The 19,966-nt window shown below is 46.1% G+C and overlaps 1 protein-coding gene across 1 annotated transcript in view; it reads left to right on the top strand.

The window, feature by feature from the left end:
• Window positions 1-19,966, top strand: part of LOC138961514 (protein-methionine sulfoxide oxidase mical3a-like) — a 53,927-nt gene that overhangs the window by 17,691 nt on the left and 16,270 nt on the right. The window contains exons 13-18 of the mRNA XM_070333167.1: window positions 3,242-3,513; window positions 4,598-7,609; window positions 8,009-8,070; window positions 8,217-8,421; window positions 15,439-15,535; window positions 16,761-16,834. Coding sequence (XP_070189268.1) covers window positions 3,242-3,513; window positions 4,598-7,609; window positions 8,009-8,070; window positions 8,217-8,421; window positions 15,439-15,535; window positions 16,761-16,834 — 3,722 coding nt within the window. The remainder of the gene's footprint in view (window positions 1-3,241; window positions 3,514-4,597; window positions 7,610-8,008; window positions 8,071-8,216; window positions 8,422-15,438; window positions 15,536-16,760; window positions 16,835-19,966) is intronic.

The following is a 19,966-nucleotide window of genomic DNA, read 5'->3' as shown; positions in this document are numbered from 1 at the left end:
GAGCGGGTACTACCTCTGGTCTCTTTTCTCTTCCTATCGCTCTCTGTCCCTCCTTCCTTCCATCTGTCTGTCTGTCGGTCTCTTTTCTCTTCCTATCGCTCTCTGTCCCTCCTTCCTTCCATCTGTCTGTCTGTCGGTCTCTTTTCTCTTCCTATCGCTCTCTGTCCCTCCTTCCTTCCATCTGTCTGTCTGTCTCTTTTCTCTTCCTATCGCTCTCTGTCCCTCCTTCCTTCCATCTGTCTGTCTCTTGATTTTCATATAACCCTTTTCTTTTTTCAATTTATTTTTTATTTTGGGTAGCATGGATAATATTTTTGTTCTGTGAGGGCTTATTTTGCCTGTGTACTGTTAGAATACTGACTTGGAGTATTTTGTTTTACTGTGAGACTTTCAAAGGGGTCAGATAGTTTTGACGGACGAGACTCAAAGCTGGGTGACAGGTAAGTGTCGTCAGAAAAAGAAAAACCTGGCGGAAACATTCCAGCTATAATATTCACCTGAGCACGGAATCCTGACAATATCACAAGCAGAGTGTAATGTTCACCCTACCCTTCACCCCTTCATTTATTGACATACGGTTACTGTAGCTTGCCTGCCAAATTTACATTATGCTGACAAGGAAGTTTTAATAAGCTTCTGCATATGCATTGATTTTGGGACTAAAGCGTTTTTTAAAGGGAGCTAAAAAGCACTCACTGGTCAGAGTGGAAATTGCGTTTTGAACTGTTTATCTTCAGCCATGACTAGCATGTTTTATTTGCATAGAATACAGTACAGGCATGGAAAGGCACATTACCTGTGACATGTGAGTTAGTATTGTAAATCCCTAATTGTCTTTAAAGATATTTGCGCAAAAAGCAACACACACACACACACACACACACACACACACACACACACACACACACACACACACACACACACACACACACACACACACACAAAGTCTTTTCAATGCAGACTTAAAACATGTATTTAGTGATCTAGGCCTAGAAGAAACTGTTTCCAAGGCAACTCCTCCTGTCCTCGCAGGTTTTCATGTGAAGTAAACCTCATTCCCGGAGCCCTTTTTCTCTTCTGACATTTTTTGCTCATCTATTTTAATTTCTTTCCCAATCCAGTTGAGGATTTTGCCATAAACTTACAGAGCTTATTGTTGTTATTTTGGGGTACCTTGCATTTTCAGAGAGCTGTACGGCTATGTGTCTGAGTCAGAGGTCATGCGCATACTGGATGAGTGGTAATTTGATTGGTGGACATTGTTATGTGACGTGACTTTCAGTTTTTGCTGTGATTCGGTGTGCAAAACCCATGTTGCATGATGAGTCCATTAAATGTACCTTGAATAGAGTGAAGTTCAGTCAGCTGTAAATAGCAGCAACGAGTTCCCTCTTGATGATTTGAGTTGGTTTGCTTTTGTTCCGAATGAAGCGCCTTCTTTTCATTTTACCCAAAGTATGTCGTTTTTCTTCAAGTCTAATCGTTCTGAGGCTTTTTAAGTTGACTTCAGTGTAATGTTGTTTTCACCGTGAACACTTTGATGTGTTGAAGCGTTGTTTTTGATACCCTGCCCTCCTTTGTTACGTGATTGTTTTGATACCCTGCCCTCCTTTGTTACGTGATTGTTTTGATACCCTGCCCTCCTTTGTTACGTGATTGTTTTGATACCCTGCCCTCCTTTGTTACGTGATTGTTTTGATACCCTGCCCTCCTTTGTTACGTGATTGTTTTGATACCCTGCCCTCCTTTGTTACGTTATTGTTTTGATACCCTGCCCTCCTTTGTTACGTGATTGTTTTGATACCCTGCCCTCCTTTGTTACGTGATTGTTTTGATACCCTGCCCTCCTTTGTTACGTGATTGTTTTGATACCCTGCCCTCCTTTGTTACGTGATTGTTTTGATACCCTGCCCTCCTTTGTTACGTGATTGTTTTGATACCCTGCCCTCCTTTGTTACGTGATTGTTTTGATTCCCTGCCCTCCTTTGTTACGTGATTGTTTTGACTGCTTTCCAGAAAATCTTTGTCTCTTCTCCATTCGTGTTTCTCAATCACTCCTGTCCTGTTTGCAAACACAGTAGTTATTTGAGTGTCCCTGCGGTACTGTGTGTGTGTGTGTGTGTGTGTCTGTGTCTGTCTGTCTGTGTGTGTGTGTCTGTGTGTGAGTTACTGTTAGTGTGTCAGTGTTTGAGTGCATCAACAATGAATAATTGTGTGTGCATGCATGTGTGTGTTACTTATGTATGTAAGACTAAGAGACAGTTTTGACAATCCGGGAAACGGTTATTTTCTTTTAAAACATGAATGTTTCTGTCACAGCATATCTTTACACTAGGTGTTTTTTTTAGTGTTACATTGTAGTTATATTCTTCACCCCTATTTTTGCTGTTAGCAAGCTAGAGCACTTATTTGATGCTCAGATGAAAAAAGGCAAAGTATGGATTGGAATGATGGTTTGAAAGTACTACCTACTAAATGTTTCATGGTTTAGATGTTGTTTATTTAATGTGTGTGCGTGAGCGTCCGTGCGTGCATACATGCTTGTGAGATTTTTACAGTTGCACCTTTTTTTCTTTGAGAATGCTGCATGTATAGATACATACATAGTGTGTGGTTGGTGTTCATATTGTGCACTGCTGCAGTAGTATACTGCTGTATGATTAAACTATTTCACTGCATCTTTTAGCGCTGTAAGAGTCACACTGTATGGAAAGGAACAGCTTCAAGTGTATAATTACACAGTTTTCCAGTTTCAGCCAAACTGATCTAATTCTTCTAAACGTTATGATTGAAATGATTAACATGTCATCTAGCATCTAGTTTATTTTTTTGAAACTATGATATAGCACACAGATCCATCATTCTTCGTTGGATGATTATTATTGACGAAAAGATCACTACTGTTCTGATGAATTGACTAATGGACAGTTGACCACTCAGTAATACAGCTCAAAACCTGTGGCTTTCTTTTCAGCATTATACAATGCAATACATGTGCAATATTTTACTATTTCAATCAGAGAAATTAATTTTGCCGCTAACAACGAGACCATCACACCCATTTAACAATTTTAGTAACATTAAAAAACACATATCATGTAACTCTATCACAGAGCTAAATTTATAATAATCATTTATTATAGCCACAACACTTCTGTAACTTATTCCCAACCCCCTTCCACAGCTCTAACCATAACACTGAATGTTAACAGGTCTGGTGCATAACACTGAATGTTAACAGGTCTGGTGCAGAGGACGACCTCTTCGAGACAGGCAAGGACTCACTCAGTGCAGGAGACTCGCACTCACTGACGTGGGATGAAGCCGTGCGATTGGCCAGCACCTGGAAGCGCCAGCATTCCAAGGAGGATCTTCTGGAAGCTGTGGAGATGGAGGGAGAAAAACGACGCCATCCGTCCCGCGACGCTTACGAACGCCTGCACAACGGCAGAGGTGTAGAGGATGATGAGGACGATGAGGATGAGGAGGGGTCATCGACGGAGGTTGAAGAAGGTTAGTTTCATTCAGTGTGACTGTGGTTTGTCTTTCTGTTGGGAGCTGTTGTGTTGTGTTGTGTTGTGTCGTGTCGTGTCGTGTCGTGGCGTGGCGTGGCGTGGCGTGTTGTGTTGTGGCGTGGCGTGTCGTGTCGTGTCGTGTTGTGTTGTGATATTTGTTGGGGTGGTGTAGAATGAGATGGAATTTGGATTTTTGAAATGTTCCATTCAGTTACAATCAACATTTAGTTACTAAGTTAAAAAACAAAGGATTACTGTACTCGCCAATACAAAGACGACACAAGACGATTACGAATTTTCGCTTCTGGAAGCTTCATCAGGAAAAGAACACAAAAGACAACAAAAAGCAGACGCAACACGGAACGAACAGGGTTTGAAAGAAAATGGAGGGGAAACACGCAAAAAGGGGAAGGAACTCTAGGAACGGAAATGAATGAAAGGGGAGAGAAGTGGTTGGCCATCATCCTCCAACCACTTCTCTCCCCTTTCATTCATTTCCGTTCCTAGAGTTCCTTCCCCTTTTTGCGTGTTTCCCCTCCATTTTCTTTCAAACCCTGTTCGTTCCGTGTTGCGTCTGCTTTTTGTTGTCTTTTGTGTTCTTTTCCTGATGAAGCTTCCAGAAGCGAAAATTCGTAATCGTCTTGTGTCGTCTTTGTATTGGTGAGTACAGTAATCCTTTGTTTTTAACTTTGTTCATCTTACCACAGTCACTTCGTTGTTTAGATTTAGTTACTAGTCAAAGATGATTTTGCTCTATATCAAATTACAGCTGTTTGTTTCATGTATTGTTTGATGATGGAAAAGTTACTTTTGAGAGATGAGGCCCTACTTTTCTTGAAAATTCAAATTATTTGTTTACAATCATTTGGCTGCCTTTGGTGCTTATTGCATGAAATCAAAGTCCAAATTTGACGTTCTTTCAGGTGATAAGATATTTATGCATGCCAAAACACATCAGGTGGATCAAAAGCAGTGAGCTATCATTTTGCTGACATCAGTTTTCATGAGAGAAAATAAAGAGTAAAGCCAGATATTGATCACACACAGTGATACCCTCTCTCTCTCCTCCTTTCCTGTTGCAGACTCAGAATATGAGACGGGCGACTCCTCAGCAGACGAAGCGACGGAGGAGGAAAGCGAGCGGACGAGGGGAGGGGGAGAGTCCACAGCCGACACTCTGGAGAACTCCACCACCGCCACCACCACCTCCCCCTCCAGCCCGGCCGTCAAGAGCCAATCGGGCCGTGCCAGCTTCTTTTCCCAGCCCCCCCAAGTGGTGCGATTGGATCACTGGCGCATGTTCAACAAGGACAAGAAGGGGGAAGAAGCGGCGGAGGGAGAAGGGGGTGCAGAGAATGCGGGTGGAGTTGTGGAAGAGGGGGGGGTGGATGTGGACGAGGAAAACAGAGACACGGATGTTTCCGAGAGTCTGGAGATGGACTCGGGCGACGAGGAAGGCTCCGTGGAAGACTTGGAGGAAGAGGAGGAAGGGGAATGTGCAATGTCGGAAGGGGAAGAGAGGAATGAAGAGGAAGAGATGGAGGAGGTGAAGGACAAAATGGCCGTGAGTTTAGCCATGGAGCAGCTCATGGTGGACATCGACAAAACCTCGGTGGGAGGCTTGTCCGATAATGCCGCCGAGCTGGAAAATCTCCTGGAGGACGACAACAGTGACATTTTTCAGACAGGGGTGACCACTCTGCCAGAGACCGAGAGCGAGAGGGTGAGAGAAGGAGAAGGCGAGAAAATGCGCTCACCGAGCGAAGACACGACAGAATCTGTAATGCGCAGTATCAGAGACATGGACGACACAAATACCATGACGTCAGGGGAGGACACTCTCAGGCAGGTCTTGGAGGATGTAGCGGCCATGCCAGACCTCTCAGACTCCGAGGAAGCCAAGCTGGAGCCGTTCAAAAATATGGACGAGCGCTTCATTACCGACAGAAAAAAGCTGCGGAAGAAGAGAGGGGAGGGGGCTGAGGAAATGGGGTCGGGCTCGGACATTACGATCTCCACACCCTCTGATTCATGTTCCTCTTCCTCTAGCTCTCTCAGTGATGTCATCCAGTACAACGAACAGTTTCTGGAGCCAGGGGACGGGGAAGAGGATGTGAAACCCGACGAGGACATGATGCAGGACTACATGACCACCATGAGTTTGGCGCTTGACGAGAGCTACTCTGACGCTGAGAGAGACGGTTCCTTCCTGGAGAATTCAAACTCTTCGTTGAAGGATGAGATGAACAGCACTCTTCAGGCCGAAGACACGGAGAACAAAGACAAAAGTCAAGACCCTGACGACTCGAGAGGGACCAACGCGAGCAGCGTGTACCTCACCCCGGAGGTCAGTATGGAAGAACGACGGACGTCTCAGGATGAGTTCAAAGACGCCCAGACTTCTCCCCCTGCCGCTGTTGCAGGGGCTAGTCCTGGTGCAGCCAAAGCTACAACACCAGATTCTCACAAACCAAGCACCAAAGTCACCAAAGTGTCAGACGTCAAGCCCAAAATTCCCAAAGACGCCATTAGCAAGGATGCTCCAAAGGGATTCAGGAAACTGCCTGAGGTGCCCAAACCCAAAATCTCATTGTCGCAGCCTCAGAACACCAAGAAAACAGCACCGACAACAAAGAAGGTGTCCCCTTCTAACACAAGTAACAAACTCTCAGCCCCCAAGCCCACCAAAACTTCCACCGCTCGCACCAAGCTGGCTTCTTCAAGCTCGGCTTCAGACTCCTCGAAGCAGAGAGCGACTTCTTCGGAATCTTCCAGACAACGTGCCACGTCCAGTGCCGCCTCGTCAGACTCTTCAAGGGCATCTGTTCCCAGAGCGCTGCCCCGACCTGGCATGGCGAAGAGAGTCACACCAACCAGCACGTCATCAGACAGGAGCAGCGTCTCTCCAGCCAGAGTGTCTTCTGCTGCCAGCAAGACTACAGCGAGTGTGTCAGACACAGGGCAGGGGGAGGGAGCCAAGGGCAAGACTGTCATTCCTGTCGACAAAGAATCCATATGGTCCGACTCCTCCACGGACCAGCAGGCCTCCGATTCCGAGCTCCGGAGGAAGAAAAAGATCCCGGTTGATGCGAGCGTTCGTGACTTGCCTGTGCCACACAAACCGAGCGTGGTGAGCGACATCGACGACATTCCTTTCGCCGACGAGAGTGAGGTGGACGAAAAGTTTCACACGCCGGCAACTTCCGTGAAACCCAAACCAGAACCAGCGCCGCAACCTGACAGCAGAAACAACGTTCGGAAGAGAGTCCTGCCCAGCCCTCCCAGCGTCAACCCCAGCTTGCCCAGCGTGGAACAGATCCAAAACATCAGGCAGGCGGAGCAAGCCCGAGCTAAGCAGATAGCTGGCGACAAAACGTGGCCCAAGCCAGAGGAGGAGGTCAGCAAGGGTGCAGCGTTTGTCAACCCTGGATTCGGCAGTCCCCTGAAGAGGAAACCTGGGATGAGGCTGACCGACGATCCTCGGGATAGGCGTAGCTCTTCTTATGACACGCCCGGCACACCAGACATTTTGTCGGACAGCGACGACTATCGTCAACAGACCACGGCCACCAGCAACACCCCCACCTCCAGCGCTAACGAGCTGGACCCCACTTCCCCCAAAGACAAAAAGAAGAAGTCGAAAGAAAAGACGCCTAAGTCGACCACCGCGTCGGCGGCCAAAGTGAAGATGCGAAAGAGCAAGGATTTCGTCAACAAGCGTAAGAGCGAAGAAAAGTCGCAAGGGGAGGAGGCCAAGAAGGAGAAGAACCGACGCTCCTTTTTAGCCATGCTGTTGCCCAAATCCACCGACAAAACCAAAGAGAAGTTGGGAAGCGCTGCTGCAGCTTCCGACATGGAACACGCCATGCTAGAGAAGCACAAGTCTCCCAAACCACATGCAGAGGACAAGCACAAGAAGTCAAAGGGCAAGCACAAGAGGACCAAGTCCAAGGACAGTCTGGACGACAACCTGACCTCCGACATCAAAGGACTGAAGATCACGTCGGTGTTCGACAAGGAGCTCGGCCAGGGAGATGGGGAGCGCCAACATCACGGCATCAACCGACCCATACCCATCGCTCCCAAGGCTTCCGGTAGGTCGTGCTGCTGACTTTTATCTTTGTCTGACTCATGTGCTAAAGATGTGGCAAGGAGGGGTGGATAAATAATGTGTTGGCTCTTGCTTGCTTAGGGAAGATGAATTTTGTTTTGAAACATGTATCAGTGTAACTGGAAGGGGTTTTGTCTGTCTTTCTGTCTGTGTCACAGTAACCCCTCTGTCTGTCTGTGTCTATACTGCTTTCAAGCAGATATTGCAAAATATAGGGCTTACCACTGTGGTCTGGTGAATAACAAAGAGAAATAACGAAGCAGCCCTGCTAAATATGTGTCAGAAATAACTGCAGACTGTTGTTTTAGATGTTAAGCAGGTCTGTGTTGAAGGTTCACTTTATTTAGCAGTGAAACATTGACGATGTTGTTTTCCTTTGCAGTGGATGAGTTCTCTGATTCTGACGAAAGCATTGTGTCAGTCAACACGCTGATGAGACGAAAGGTGAGATTCTTCATTTCCTTTCTCTTTCTCTCTCTTTCAATCTCTCTCTCTCACTCGCATAAATATTTTTGCAACCTTCTTCAAGTCAACAAACATAAATTCTGTTGTCCAGTTCGTTTACATTTCCCTTCTCTCTCGTGCCACAGGATCAACTCTCCACAGAAGGCCTGGACGATCGAGTCGCTCGCAAGCTGAAAAGAATGGCCGTCCGGCAGCACAAGCAGGCAGAACAGCAGCGATTGCGAGCAGCGCAGGAGATCCAGAGACGTCTGCAAGAGGTTGACGAGCGACAGAGAGAGCTTGAAGACAGAGGCATCGCTGTGGAGAAGGCACTGAGAGGAGATGGGCCTGGTAAGGGATTGTATTGACTGTAGAAAGAGAGGGTAGAGCGACAGAGAGAGCTGGAAGATATTGGCATTGCTGTGGAGAAGGCACTGAGAGGAGATGGGCCTGGTAAGGGATTGTATTGACTGTAGAAAGAGAGGGTAGAGCGACAGAGAGAGCTGGAAGATATTGGCATTGCTGTGGAGAAGGCACTGAGAGGAGATGGGCCTGGTAAGGGATTGTATTGACTGTAGAAAGAGAGGGTAGAGCGACAGAGAGAGCTGGAAGATATTGGCATTGCTGTGGAGAAGGCACTGAGAGGAGATGGGCCTGGTAAGGGATTGTATTGACTGTAGAAAGAGAGGGTAGAGCGACAGAGAGAGCTGGAAGATATTGGCATTGCTGTGGAGAAGGCACTGAGAGGAGATGGGCCTGGTAAGGGATTGTATTGACGGTAGAACGAGAGGGTAGAGCGACAGAGAGAGCTGGAAGATATTGGCATTGCTGTGGAGAAGGCACTGAGAGGAGATGGGCCTGGTAAGGGATTGTATTGACTGTAGAAAAAGAGGGTAGAGCGACAGAGAGAGCTGGAAGATATTGGCATTGCTGTGGAGAAGGCACTGAGAGGAGATGGGCCTGGTAAGGGATTGTATTGACTGTAGAAAAAGAGGGTAGAGCGACAGAGAGAGCTGGAAGATATTGGCATTGCTGTGGAGAAGGCACTGAGAGGAGATGGGCCTGGTAAGGGATTGTATTGACTGTAGAACGAGAGGGTAGAGCGACAGAGAGAGCTGGAAGATATTGGCATCGCTGTGGAGAAGGCACTGAGAGGAGATGGGCCTGGTAAGGGATTGTATTGACTGTAGAACGAGAGGGTAGAGCGACAGAGAGAGCTGGAAGATATTGGCATCGCTGTGGAGAAGGCACTGAGAGGAGAGGGGCCTGGTAAGGGATTGTATTGACTGTAGAAAGAGAGGGTAGAGCGACAGAGAGAGCTGGAAGATATTGGCATTGCTGTGGAGAAGGCACTGAGAGGAGAGGGGCCTGGTAAGGGATTGTATTGACTGTAGAAAGAGAGGGTAGAGCGACAGAGAGAGCTGGAAGATATTGGCATCGCTGTGGAGAAGGCACTGAGAGGAGATGGGCCTGGTAAGGGATTGTATTGACTGTAGAAAGAGAGGGTAGAGCGACAGAGAGAGCTGGAAGATATTGGCATTGCTGTGGAGAAGGCACTGAGAGGAGAGGGGCCTGGTAAGGGATTGTATTGACTGTAGAAAGAGAGGGTAGAGCGACAGAGAGAGCTGGAAGATATTGGCATTGCTGTGGAGAAGGCACTGAGAGGAGAGGGGCCTGGTAAGGGATTGTATTGACTGTAGAAAGAGAGGGTAGAGCGACAGAGAGAGCTGGAAGATATTGGCATCGCTGTGGAGAAGGCACTGAGAGGAGATGGGCCTGGTAAGGGATTGTATTGACTGTAGAAAGAGAGGGTAGAGCGACAGAGAGAGCTGGAAGATATTGGCATTGCTGTGGAGAAGGCACTGAGAGGAGAGGGGCCTGGTAAGGGATTGTATTGACTGTAGAAAGAGAGGGTAGAGCGACAGAGAGAGCTGGAAGATATTGGCATTGCTGTGGAGAAGGCACTGAGAGGAGAGGGGCCTGGTAAGGGATTGTATTGACTGTAGAAAGAGAGGGTAGAGCGACAGAGAGAGCTGGAAGATATTGGCATCGCTGTGGAGAAGGCACTGAGAGGAGATGGGCCTGGTAAGGGATTGTATTGACTGTAGAAAGAGAGGGTAGAGCGACAGAGAGAGCTGGAAGATATTGGCATTGCTGTGGAGAAGGCACTGAGAGGAGATGGGCCTGGTAAGGGATTGTATTGACTGTAGAAAGAGAGGGTAGAGCGACAGAGAGAGCTGGAAGATATTGGCATTGCTGTGGAGAAGGCACTGAGAGGAGATGGGCCTGGTAAGGGATTGTATTGACTGTAGAAAGAGAGGGTAGAGCGACAGAGAGAGCTGGAAGATATTGGCATTGCTGTGGAGAAGGCACTGAGAGGAGATGGGCCTGGTAAGGGATTGTATTGACTGTAGAAAGAGAGGGTAGAGCGACAGAGAGAGCTGGAAGATATTGGCATTGCTGTGGAGAAGGCACTGAGAGGAGATGGGCCTGGTAAGGGATTGTATTGACTGTAGAAAGAGAGGGTAGAGCGACAGAGAGAGCTGGAAGATATTGGCATTGCTGTGGAGAAGGCACTGAGAGGAGATGGGCCTGGTAAGGGATTGTATTGACGGTAGAACGAGAGGATAGAGCGACAGAGAGAGCTGGAAGATATTGGCATTGCTGTGGAGAAGGCATTGAGAGGAGAGGGACCTGGTAAGGGATTGTATTGACTGTAGAACGAGAGGATAGAGCGACAGAGAGAGCTGGAAGATATTGGCATTGCTGTGGAGAAGGCACTGAGAGGAGATGGGCCTGGTAAGGGATTGTATTGACTGTAGAACGAGAGGGTAGAGCGACAGAGAGAGGTGGAAGATATTGGCATTGCTGTGGAGAAGGCACTGAGAGGAGATGGGCCTGGTAAGGGATTGTATTGACTGTAGAACGAGAGGGTAGAGCGACAGAGAGAGCTGGAAGATATTGGCATTGCTGTGGAGAAGGCACTGAGAGGAGATGGGCCTGGTAAGGGATTGTATTGACTGTAGAAAGAGAGGGTAGAGCGACAGAGAGAGCTGGAAGATATTGGCATTGCTGTGGAGAAGGCACTGAGAGGAGATGGGCCTGGTAAGGGATTGTATTGACTGTAGAAAGAGAGGGTAGAGCGACAGAGAGAGCTGGAAGATATTGGCATTGCTGTGGAGAAGGCACTGAGAGGAGATGGGCCTGGTAAGGGATTGTATTGACGGTAGAACGAGAGGATAGAGCGACAGAGAGAGCTGGAAGATATTGGCATTGCTGTGGAGAAGGCACTGAGAGGAGATGGGCCTGGTAAGGGATTGTATTGACGGTAGAACGAGAGGATAGAGCGACAGAGAGAGCTGGAAGATATTGGCATTGCTGTGGAGAAGGCACTGAGAGGAGATGGGCCTGGTAAGGGATTGTATTGACGGTAGAACGAGAGGATAGAGCGACAGAGAGAGCTGGAAGATATTGGCATTGCTGTGGAGAAGGCACTGAGAGGAGATGGGCCTGGTAAGGGATTGTATTGACTGTAGAACGAGAGGGTAGAGCGACAGAGAGAGGTGGAAGATATTGGCATTGCTGTGGAGAAGGCACTGAGAGGAGATGGGCCTGGTAAGGGATTGTATTGACTGTAGAACGAGAGGGTAGAGCGACAGAGAGAGCTGGAAGATATTGGCATTGCTGTGGAGAAGGCACTGAGAGGAGATGGGCCTGGTAAGGGATTGTATTGACTGTAGAACGAGAGGGTAGAGCGACAGAGAGAGCTGGAAGATATTGGCATTGCTGTGGAGAAGGCACTGAGAGGAGATGGGCCTGGTAAGGGATTGTATTGACTGTAGAAAGAGAGGGTAGAGCGACAGAGAGAGGTGGAAGATATTGGCATTGCTGTGGAGAAGGCACTGAGAGGAGATGGGCCTGGTAAGGGATTGTATTGACTGTAGAACGAGAGGGTAGAGCGACAGAGAGAGGTGGAAGATATTGGCATTGCTGTGGAGAAGGCACTGAGAGGAGATGGGCCTGGTAAGGGATTGTATTGACTGTAGAACGAGAGGGTAGAGCGACAGAGAGAGGTGGAAGATATTGGCATTGCTGTGGAGAAGGCACTGAGAGGAGATGGGCCTGGTAAGGGATTGTATTGACTGTAGAAAGAGAGGGTAGAGCGACAGAGAGAGCTGGAAGATATTGGCATTGCTGTGGAGAAGGCACTGAGAGGAGATGGGCCTGGTAAGGGATTGTATTGACTGTAGAACGAGAGGGTAGAGCGACAGAGAGAGGTGGAAGATATTGGCATTGCTGTGGAGAAGGCACTGAGAGGAGATGGGCCTGGTAAGGGATTGTATTGACTGTAGAAAGAGAGGGTAGAGCGACAGAGAGAGCTGGAAGATATTGGCATTGCTGTGGAGAAGGCACTGAGAGGAGATGGGCCTGGTAAGGGATTGTATTGACTGTAGAAAGAGAGGGTAGAGCGACAGAGAGAGGTGGAAGATATTGGCATTGCTGTGGAGAAGGCACTGAGAGGAGATGGGCCTGGTAAGGGATTGTATTGACTGTAGAACGAGAGGGTAGAGCGACAGAGAGAGGTGGAAGATATTGGCATTGCTGTGGAGAAGGCACTGAGAGGAGATGGGCCTGGTAAGGGATTGTATTGACTGTAGAACGAGAGGGTAGAGCGACAGAGAGAGGTGGAAGATATTGGCATTGCTGTGGAGAAGGCACTGAGAGGAGATGGGCCTGGTAAGGGATTGTATTGACTGTAGAAAGAGAGGGTAGAGCGACAGAGAGAGCTGGAAGATATTGGCATTGCTGTGGAGAAGGCACTGAGAGGAGATGGGCCTGGTAAGGGATTGTATTGACTGTAGAACGAGAGGGTAGAGCGACAGAGAGAGGTGGAAGATATTGGCATTGCTGTGGAGAAGGCACTGAGAGGAGATGGGCCTGGTAAGGGATTGTATTGACTGTAGAAAGAGAGGGTAGAGCGACAGAGAGAGCTGGAAGATATTGGCATTGCTGTGGAGAAGGCACTGAGAGGAGATGGGCCTGGTAAGGGATTGTATTGACTGTAGAAAGAGAGGGTAGAGCGACAGAGAGAGCTGGAAGATATTGGCATTGCTGTGGAGAAGGCACTGAGAGGAGATGGGCCTGGTAAGGGATTGTATTGACTGTAGAAAGAGAGGGTAGAGCGACAGAGAGAGCTGGAAGATATTGGCATTGCTGTGGAGAAGGCACTGAGAGGAGATGGGCCTGGTAAGGGATTGTATTGACTGTAGAAAGAGAGGGTAGAGCGACAGAGAGAGCTGGAAGATATTGGCATTGCTGTGGAGAAGGCACTGAGAGGAGATGGGCCTGGTAAGGGATTGTATTGACTGTAGAAAGAGAGGGTAGAGCGACAGAGAGAGCTGGAAGATATTGGCATTGCTGTGGAGAAGGCACTGAGAGGAGATGGGCCTGGTAAGGGGTTGTATTGACTGTAGAAAGAGAGGGTAGAGCGACAGAGAGAGCTGGAAGATATTGGCATTGCTGTGGAGAAGGCACTGAGAGGAGATGGGCCTGGTAAGGGATTGTATTGACTGTAGAAAGAGAGGGTAGAGCGACAGAGAGAGCTGGAAGATATTGGCATTGCTGTGGAGAAGGCACTGAGAGGAGATGGGCCTGGTAAGGGATTGTATTGACTGTAGAAAGAGAGGGTAGAGCGACAGAGAGAGCTGGAAGATATTGGCATTGCTGTGGAGAAGGCACTGAGAGGAGATGGGCCTGGTAAGGGATTGTATTGACTGTAGAAAGAGAGGGTAGAGCGACAGAGAGAGCTGGAAGATATTGGCATTGCTGTGGAGAAGGCACTGAGAGGAGATGGGCCTGGTAAGGGATTGTATTGACTGTAGAAAGAGAGGGTAGAGCGACAGAGAGAGCTGGAAGATATTGGCATTGCTGTGGAGAAGGCACTGAGAGGAGATGGGCCTGGTAAGGGATTGTATTGACTGTAGAAAGAGAGGGTAGAGCGACAGAGAGAGCTGGAAGATATTGGCATTGCTGTGGAGAAGGCACTGAGAGGAGATGGGCCTGGTAAGGGATTGTATTGACTGTAGAAAGAGAGGGTAGAGCGACAGAGAGAGCTGGAAGATATTGGCATTGCTGTGGAGAAGGCACTGAGAGGAGAGGGACCTGGTAAGGGATTGTATTGACTGTAGAACGAGAGGGTTGAGCGACAGAGAGAGCTGGAAGACAGAGGCATTGCTGTGGAGAAGGCACTGGTAAGGAATAATATTGACTGTATAGGGATGGCCAAATTGTCCGCCTGGTCGCCAGGGGCGAGTAAAAAATCCGCCGGGCTAGTTGAAACCGCCTGGCAACCTGCCCGGCTGGCCTATGAAAACGCGATATTACAATCAAAAGGGTCGCATTTGACCAGAATTTTTTCTGGTTAAATGCGACCCTTTTGATTGTAATATCGGGTTTTAAAGCCATATAAACACTGCAGAACGACTGTGGTATGTACCGGGCCAGCGAAATTTCTGCTGGGCTAGTGACTTTCCTGAAGTTACACGCCCGGCTGGCGAGTAAAAATTTTGAGATTTGACCATCCCTGCTGTAGGAAGTGATAGTAGAACGAGAGGGTAGAGCAACAGAGAGAGCTGGAAGATAGAGGTATCGCTGTGGAGAAGGCACTGAGAGGAGAGGGGCCTGGTAAGGGATTGTAGTTAGTGTAGAAAGAGACGGTAGTGACTAGAACGAGAGGGTAGAGCGACACAGAGAGCTGGAAGACAGAGACATCTTTGTGGAGAAGGCACTGAGAGGAGAGGGGCCTGGTAAGGGGTTATGGTGACTGTAGAACGAGAGGGTAGAGCGACAGAGAGAGCGGGAAGACAGAGACATCTTTGTGGAGAAGGCACTGAGAGGAGAGGAGCCTGGTAAGGGGTTATAGTGACTGTAGAACGAGAGGGTAGAGCGACACAGAGAGCTGGAAGACAGAGGCATCGCTGTGGAGATGTCACTGAGAGTAATGATGAAGGTGCTTTGAGTTCAGACGAGTACAGAAGACCCCCCTTTGAAGACCCCCCTTTGAAGACCCCCCAATTTAAGACTTGTCCTCTTTGAAGACCCCCCAATATAAGACTTGTTCTCTTTGAAGACACCCCAATTTAAGACTTGTTCTCTTTGAAGACGCCCCAATTTAAGACTTGTTCTCTTTGAAGACCCCCCAATGTAAGACTTGTTCTCTTTGAAGGCCCCCTTTTCTCGGACTTTCTGTTCAAAGCCTTTGTAAATGTCCCCCTATTTTAAGACTCCCTTCTCAGATTGTTGGAGGTCCTAAAAGGGGGGTTCCACTGTAGCACACTTGTGGTTAGATACTGTTGGTGTGTTTTCCAGAAGCTGACGTGGAGGAGAGCCAGCTGATGGGAGAGTGGTTCAACCTGGTTCACGAGAAGAACGCTCTGGTGCGCTATGAGTCAGAGCTAATGGTCAAGTAAGTCATTGCGTTTCTTCTTCTGTGTTCATGGGCTGCAGCTCCCATGTTTACTCATTCAGTGTTTTTGACTCACATGCGAAGCAAAAGTGAGTCTATGTACTCACCCGAGTCGTCCGTCCGTCCGTCCCCCCCGTCCGGCCGGCCGTCCGGAAAACTTTAACGTTGGATATTTCTTGGACACTATTCAGTCTATCAGTACCAAATTTGGCAAGATGGTGTATGATGACAAGGCCCCAAAAAACATACATAGCATCTTGACCTTGCTTCAAGGTCAAGGTCGCAGGGGCCATAAATGTTGTCTAAAAAACAGCTATTTTTCACATTTTTCACATTTTCTCTGAAGTTTTTGAGATTGAATACCTCACCTATATATGATATATAGGGCAAAGTAAGCCCCATTTGTTGATACCAGTTTGGTTTACCTTGCTTCAAGGTCAAGGTCACAGGAGCTCTTCAAAGTTGGATTGTATACATATTTTGAAGTGACCTTGACCCTGAACTATGGAAGATAACTGTTTCAAACTTAAAAATTATGTGGGGCACATGTTATGCTTTCATCATGAGACACATTTGGTCACATATGATCAAGGTCAAGGTCACTTTGACCCTTATGAAATGTGACCAAAATAAGGTAGGGAACCACTAAAAGTGACCATATCTCATGGTAGAAAGAGCCAATAAGCACCATTGTACTTCCTATGTCTTGAATTAACAGCTTTGTGTTGCATGACCTTGGATGACCTTGACCTTGGGTCAAGGTCACATGTATTTTGGTAGGAAAAATGTGTAAAGCAGTTCTTAGTGTATGATGTCATTGCTAGGTTTAGTTATTTGACCTTGACCCTGGTCATGTCAAGGTCAAGCATGTGAGTCGTATGGGCTTTGCTCTTCTTGTTTGTTTTTTCAAGAGTTGGCTTTTACATGTGTGGCCGTGTTTTTCCCCCCGCCATTTAGGCATCAATATTTTGTTTTAGGGAGAGGTAAATTCATTACAAACTAAGAAACAGACGAACAAAGCAATAAAGAAAAAGTTTGAATATCATCATAATGCACGAACATTTTCAAAAGTAAGTGCATTATAAGCAACCCCTAAACACTTAGTTTTCTTGTGAATGAAAATTAGTTAGTGACTCGTGTGAATTAAGAGATACTCCGTTTTTGTGGTACAGCTAAAAACTATCTCTTTACTGTGTTTTACAATTAGTTTTGTTGTTGTAAACAGAGCCAAAGAACTGGAGCTGGAAGACAGACAAGAAAGACTGCAGTCAGCATTTCGTGATTGTTCTGCCAAACCAGGTAAGATTTGGGTTTTTTTATCTTATTTTTTGTCTCTGATTTCGTTTCCTGGCTTTTAACACATTTCTCGTCAAGTTCTGTGAATCTTTACGCCCTCCTCTTTTCTACTGTCTGTCCTGTTTCCCAAAGCATCTTGAGACATGGTGTGTACGTGTTGGTGTGTTTTGGGTTTGTTTGTGGGTGAAGGAATCTTGGTTTCTTTTGTGTGATTCTGAAGTAGACTTTTCCTTTTGAGAAACCCGTTCCTTCATAGTACTTAGAGTTCACGCTTTGCTTCTTTTCTTGTGTGGAATTGTCTCCCCTTTCCCTCTTTGAAATGAACAGATTCTTGAATTTTGGATTTTTATTTTAAGAAATTAAGACCCAAGCTAAAGAAGTATGACATTGTGATCTGTAGCACAAAAGTCAAATCCGCAGAAAAGGTACGTCATTTAAACCGGGCTCATTCGATGTTCATTATACTTACCAAAAGATTCAGTGGAAAAATGTGTTTTTATATTAATCTGTAGCGGCGTATTTTCTGTTGTGTTTTGACAGACTGTCTTCACTGTCTTCGCTTGTTGCCAGGTGAAATATGCACTTCAGGAAATAATCTCTGAGTGTGAAAACAGACTTACTGTTGGCTAGCTTGTCATTTTTCAAACAGTAACTGAATAAATTTGGACAAAATTGACAATGGTTGAAAATATGTTTCAGATAGAATATGGTTTGATTTAATTGTAATTTCAGTTGCTGTCTGAGCGAACGACGAAGAAGAAGAAGAAATTGTAATTTCAGGAAAATTGAGGTTGTGAATCACATTTTGCGCTGGTAACAAAAAAGGTTACAGTTTTTAACAAATGATTCACAATGGTAAAATTTAATTTACGAGATACTACCTTTTAAAACAGGGGTTCTCTCTGTTTCTTTGCCTCTGTCTGTCTTTCTATCTATCTCTCTCTCTCTCTCTCTCTTTCTCTCTCTCTCTCTCTCTCTCTCTCTCTCTCTCTCTCTCTCTCTCTCTCTCTCTCTCTCTCTCTCTCTCTCTCTCTCTCTCTCTCTCTCTCTCTCTCTCTCTCTCTCTCTCTCTCTCTCTCTCTCTCTCTCTCTCTCTCTCTCTCTCTCTCTCTCTCTCTCTCTCTCTCTCTCTCTCTCTCTCTCTCTCTCTCTCTCTCTCTCTCTCTTTCTCACTTTACACTATAATCCAGAAAAGTTTAGCGCAAAATAAAAAGGTTTTTGTTGCTTTCATAGATTACCGTCGGGCATTCGATTCTATTAATAGAAACAAGCTATGGGCATGCTTATGCCAGAAAGGATTGTCTAGAAAAATGCTTAAAATTTTAAAGAGCATGTATGAAAATGTTCTCTGCTGCGTCAGAGCTGGTCAGGACTATACAGAGTTCTTTGGATCACCAATCGGTCTGAAACAAGGCTGTTTATTGTCACCGAAAATTTTTGCCCTATTTGTTAACGAGGTTGCTGAAGAATTAAAAAGAGACGGAAGACATGGCATCACTTTATCTAACCTAATAGAAGAAATTTTCACTTTACTATTTGCAGATGATTTAGCCCTTGTTTCACACACGGTTGTTGGCCTGCAGAACCAGTTAAATGTGCTTGCTAGGGCCTCCGGTAGACTGGGACTGTCAGTCAACCTTAGTAAGACTAAAGTGATGGTATTCCGCAAGGGAGGCTACCTAGCAGCGCGTGAGAAATGGTATTTAAACGGTGATCTACTAGAAGTGGTTAACTCTTACACTTACTTAGGCTTTACACTGACAACTAAACTTTCAATATGTACAGCAATGGAGCAAATCGCTGCACGAGCAAAGAAAAAAGTGATGGATATTTTACGGGCATTATGGAGAATAGAATGTAATGATATAAAAGTATTTTTGCGTTTGTTCGACCTTCAAGTTCAGCCTGCTCTTTTGTATGCGTCCGAAATATGGGGTGTAAAAGAAATTGCGGAAATTGAACGGGTCCAAATGTATGCATGCAAGAAACTCTTATCAGTGAGTCAGAAAACGCCTAATACCATGATATATGGTGAATTGGGCAGACACCCACTTTTTATTAATTCCCTTATGAAAGCAATTAAATACTGGCTAAAACTATTAGAAATGCCTTCCCATAGAATTCCAAGAGCAATTTACGATCATCTTAAACGTTTAGAGGAAAGAGGGATTAAGACTTGGGCTAGTGACATTAAAAACCATGTGTTTCGCCTGGGTTTTGGCTATTCTTGGATTGAGCAGCAGGTCGGTAATAAAACTGGCTTTTTGAAGATGCTTAAGCAGCGTTTGCTCGATTGCTATCAACAAGACTGGCATGCAAAGTTATTTGATAGTGAACGATTTGTGACCTATCGAAGCTTCAAAACTATTTTACAGTATGAACATTACTTATCAAGTTTGCATATTAGACGTTATAGAGACGTTCTGGTCCGATTTAGAGTTGGCATAAACGACTTATATTGCAACAGGCACAGATACAATGTAAATAGACGATTGGAATTATGTCCCTTGTGTGGTCTGGCGGAGGAGGATGAAATTCATTTCATCTTCGCCTGCCAAGCCTATTCAAATATAAGACAACAGTTTTCTTTAAACATTCTATTCAATAATTGTTTGAGAGCTAGAAATGTTGTCAACTTAATGAATATTGAAAATCAGGAAATGCTGGCATCATTTATTTTTGATTGTTTAAAACTTAGACAAGAGCTGATTGCAAATCCTGAACAATAGCAGAAAAGGCGACAACTTAACTACACTATTTAACCGGCTATGGCCGTCATTGTAATGTACATATTATATAATATCACAATTACTTTTTCTGATGGACTAGATAGTCCACCAGTATTACATTTATGTTTGTCCTTGACGTTGTTTTTGCCACGTTTTTTCCCCCCATTGCAAGGGGCATGTTGCCTAAATGCAATAAACTCGTTAATCGTTAATCTCTCTCTCTCTCTCTCTCTCTCTCTCTCTCTCTCTCTCTCTCTCTCTCTCTCTCTCTCTCTCTCTCTCTCTCTCTCTCTATCTCTATCTCTATCTCTTTCTTTCTCTCTCTCACCACTTTTTGTTAGACTGCACATAGTTTGTGATGTTTCACTGAGCAGTACGTGTCGTTGTTCTTATTTCTGTAACTGTA

This window comes from Littorina saxatilis, linkage group LG3, assembly GCF_037325665.1.
Source record: "Littorina saxatilis isolate snail1 linkage group LG3, US_GU_Lsax_2.0, whole genome shotgun sequence".
NCBI classification, from domain to species: domain Eukaryota; kingdom Metazoa; phylum Mollusca; class Gastropoda; order Littorinimorpha; family Littorinidae; genus Littorina; species Littorina saxatilis.
This window is presented reverse-complemented; position numbering and strand designations above follow the sequence as displayed.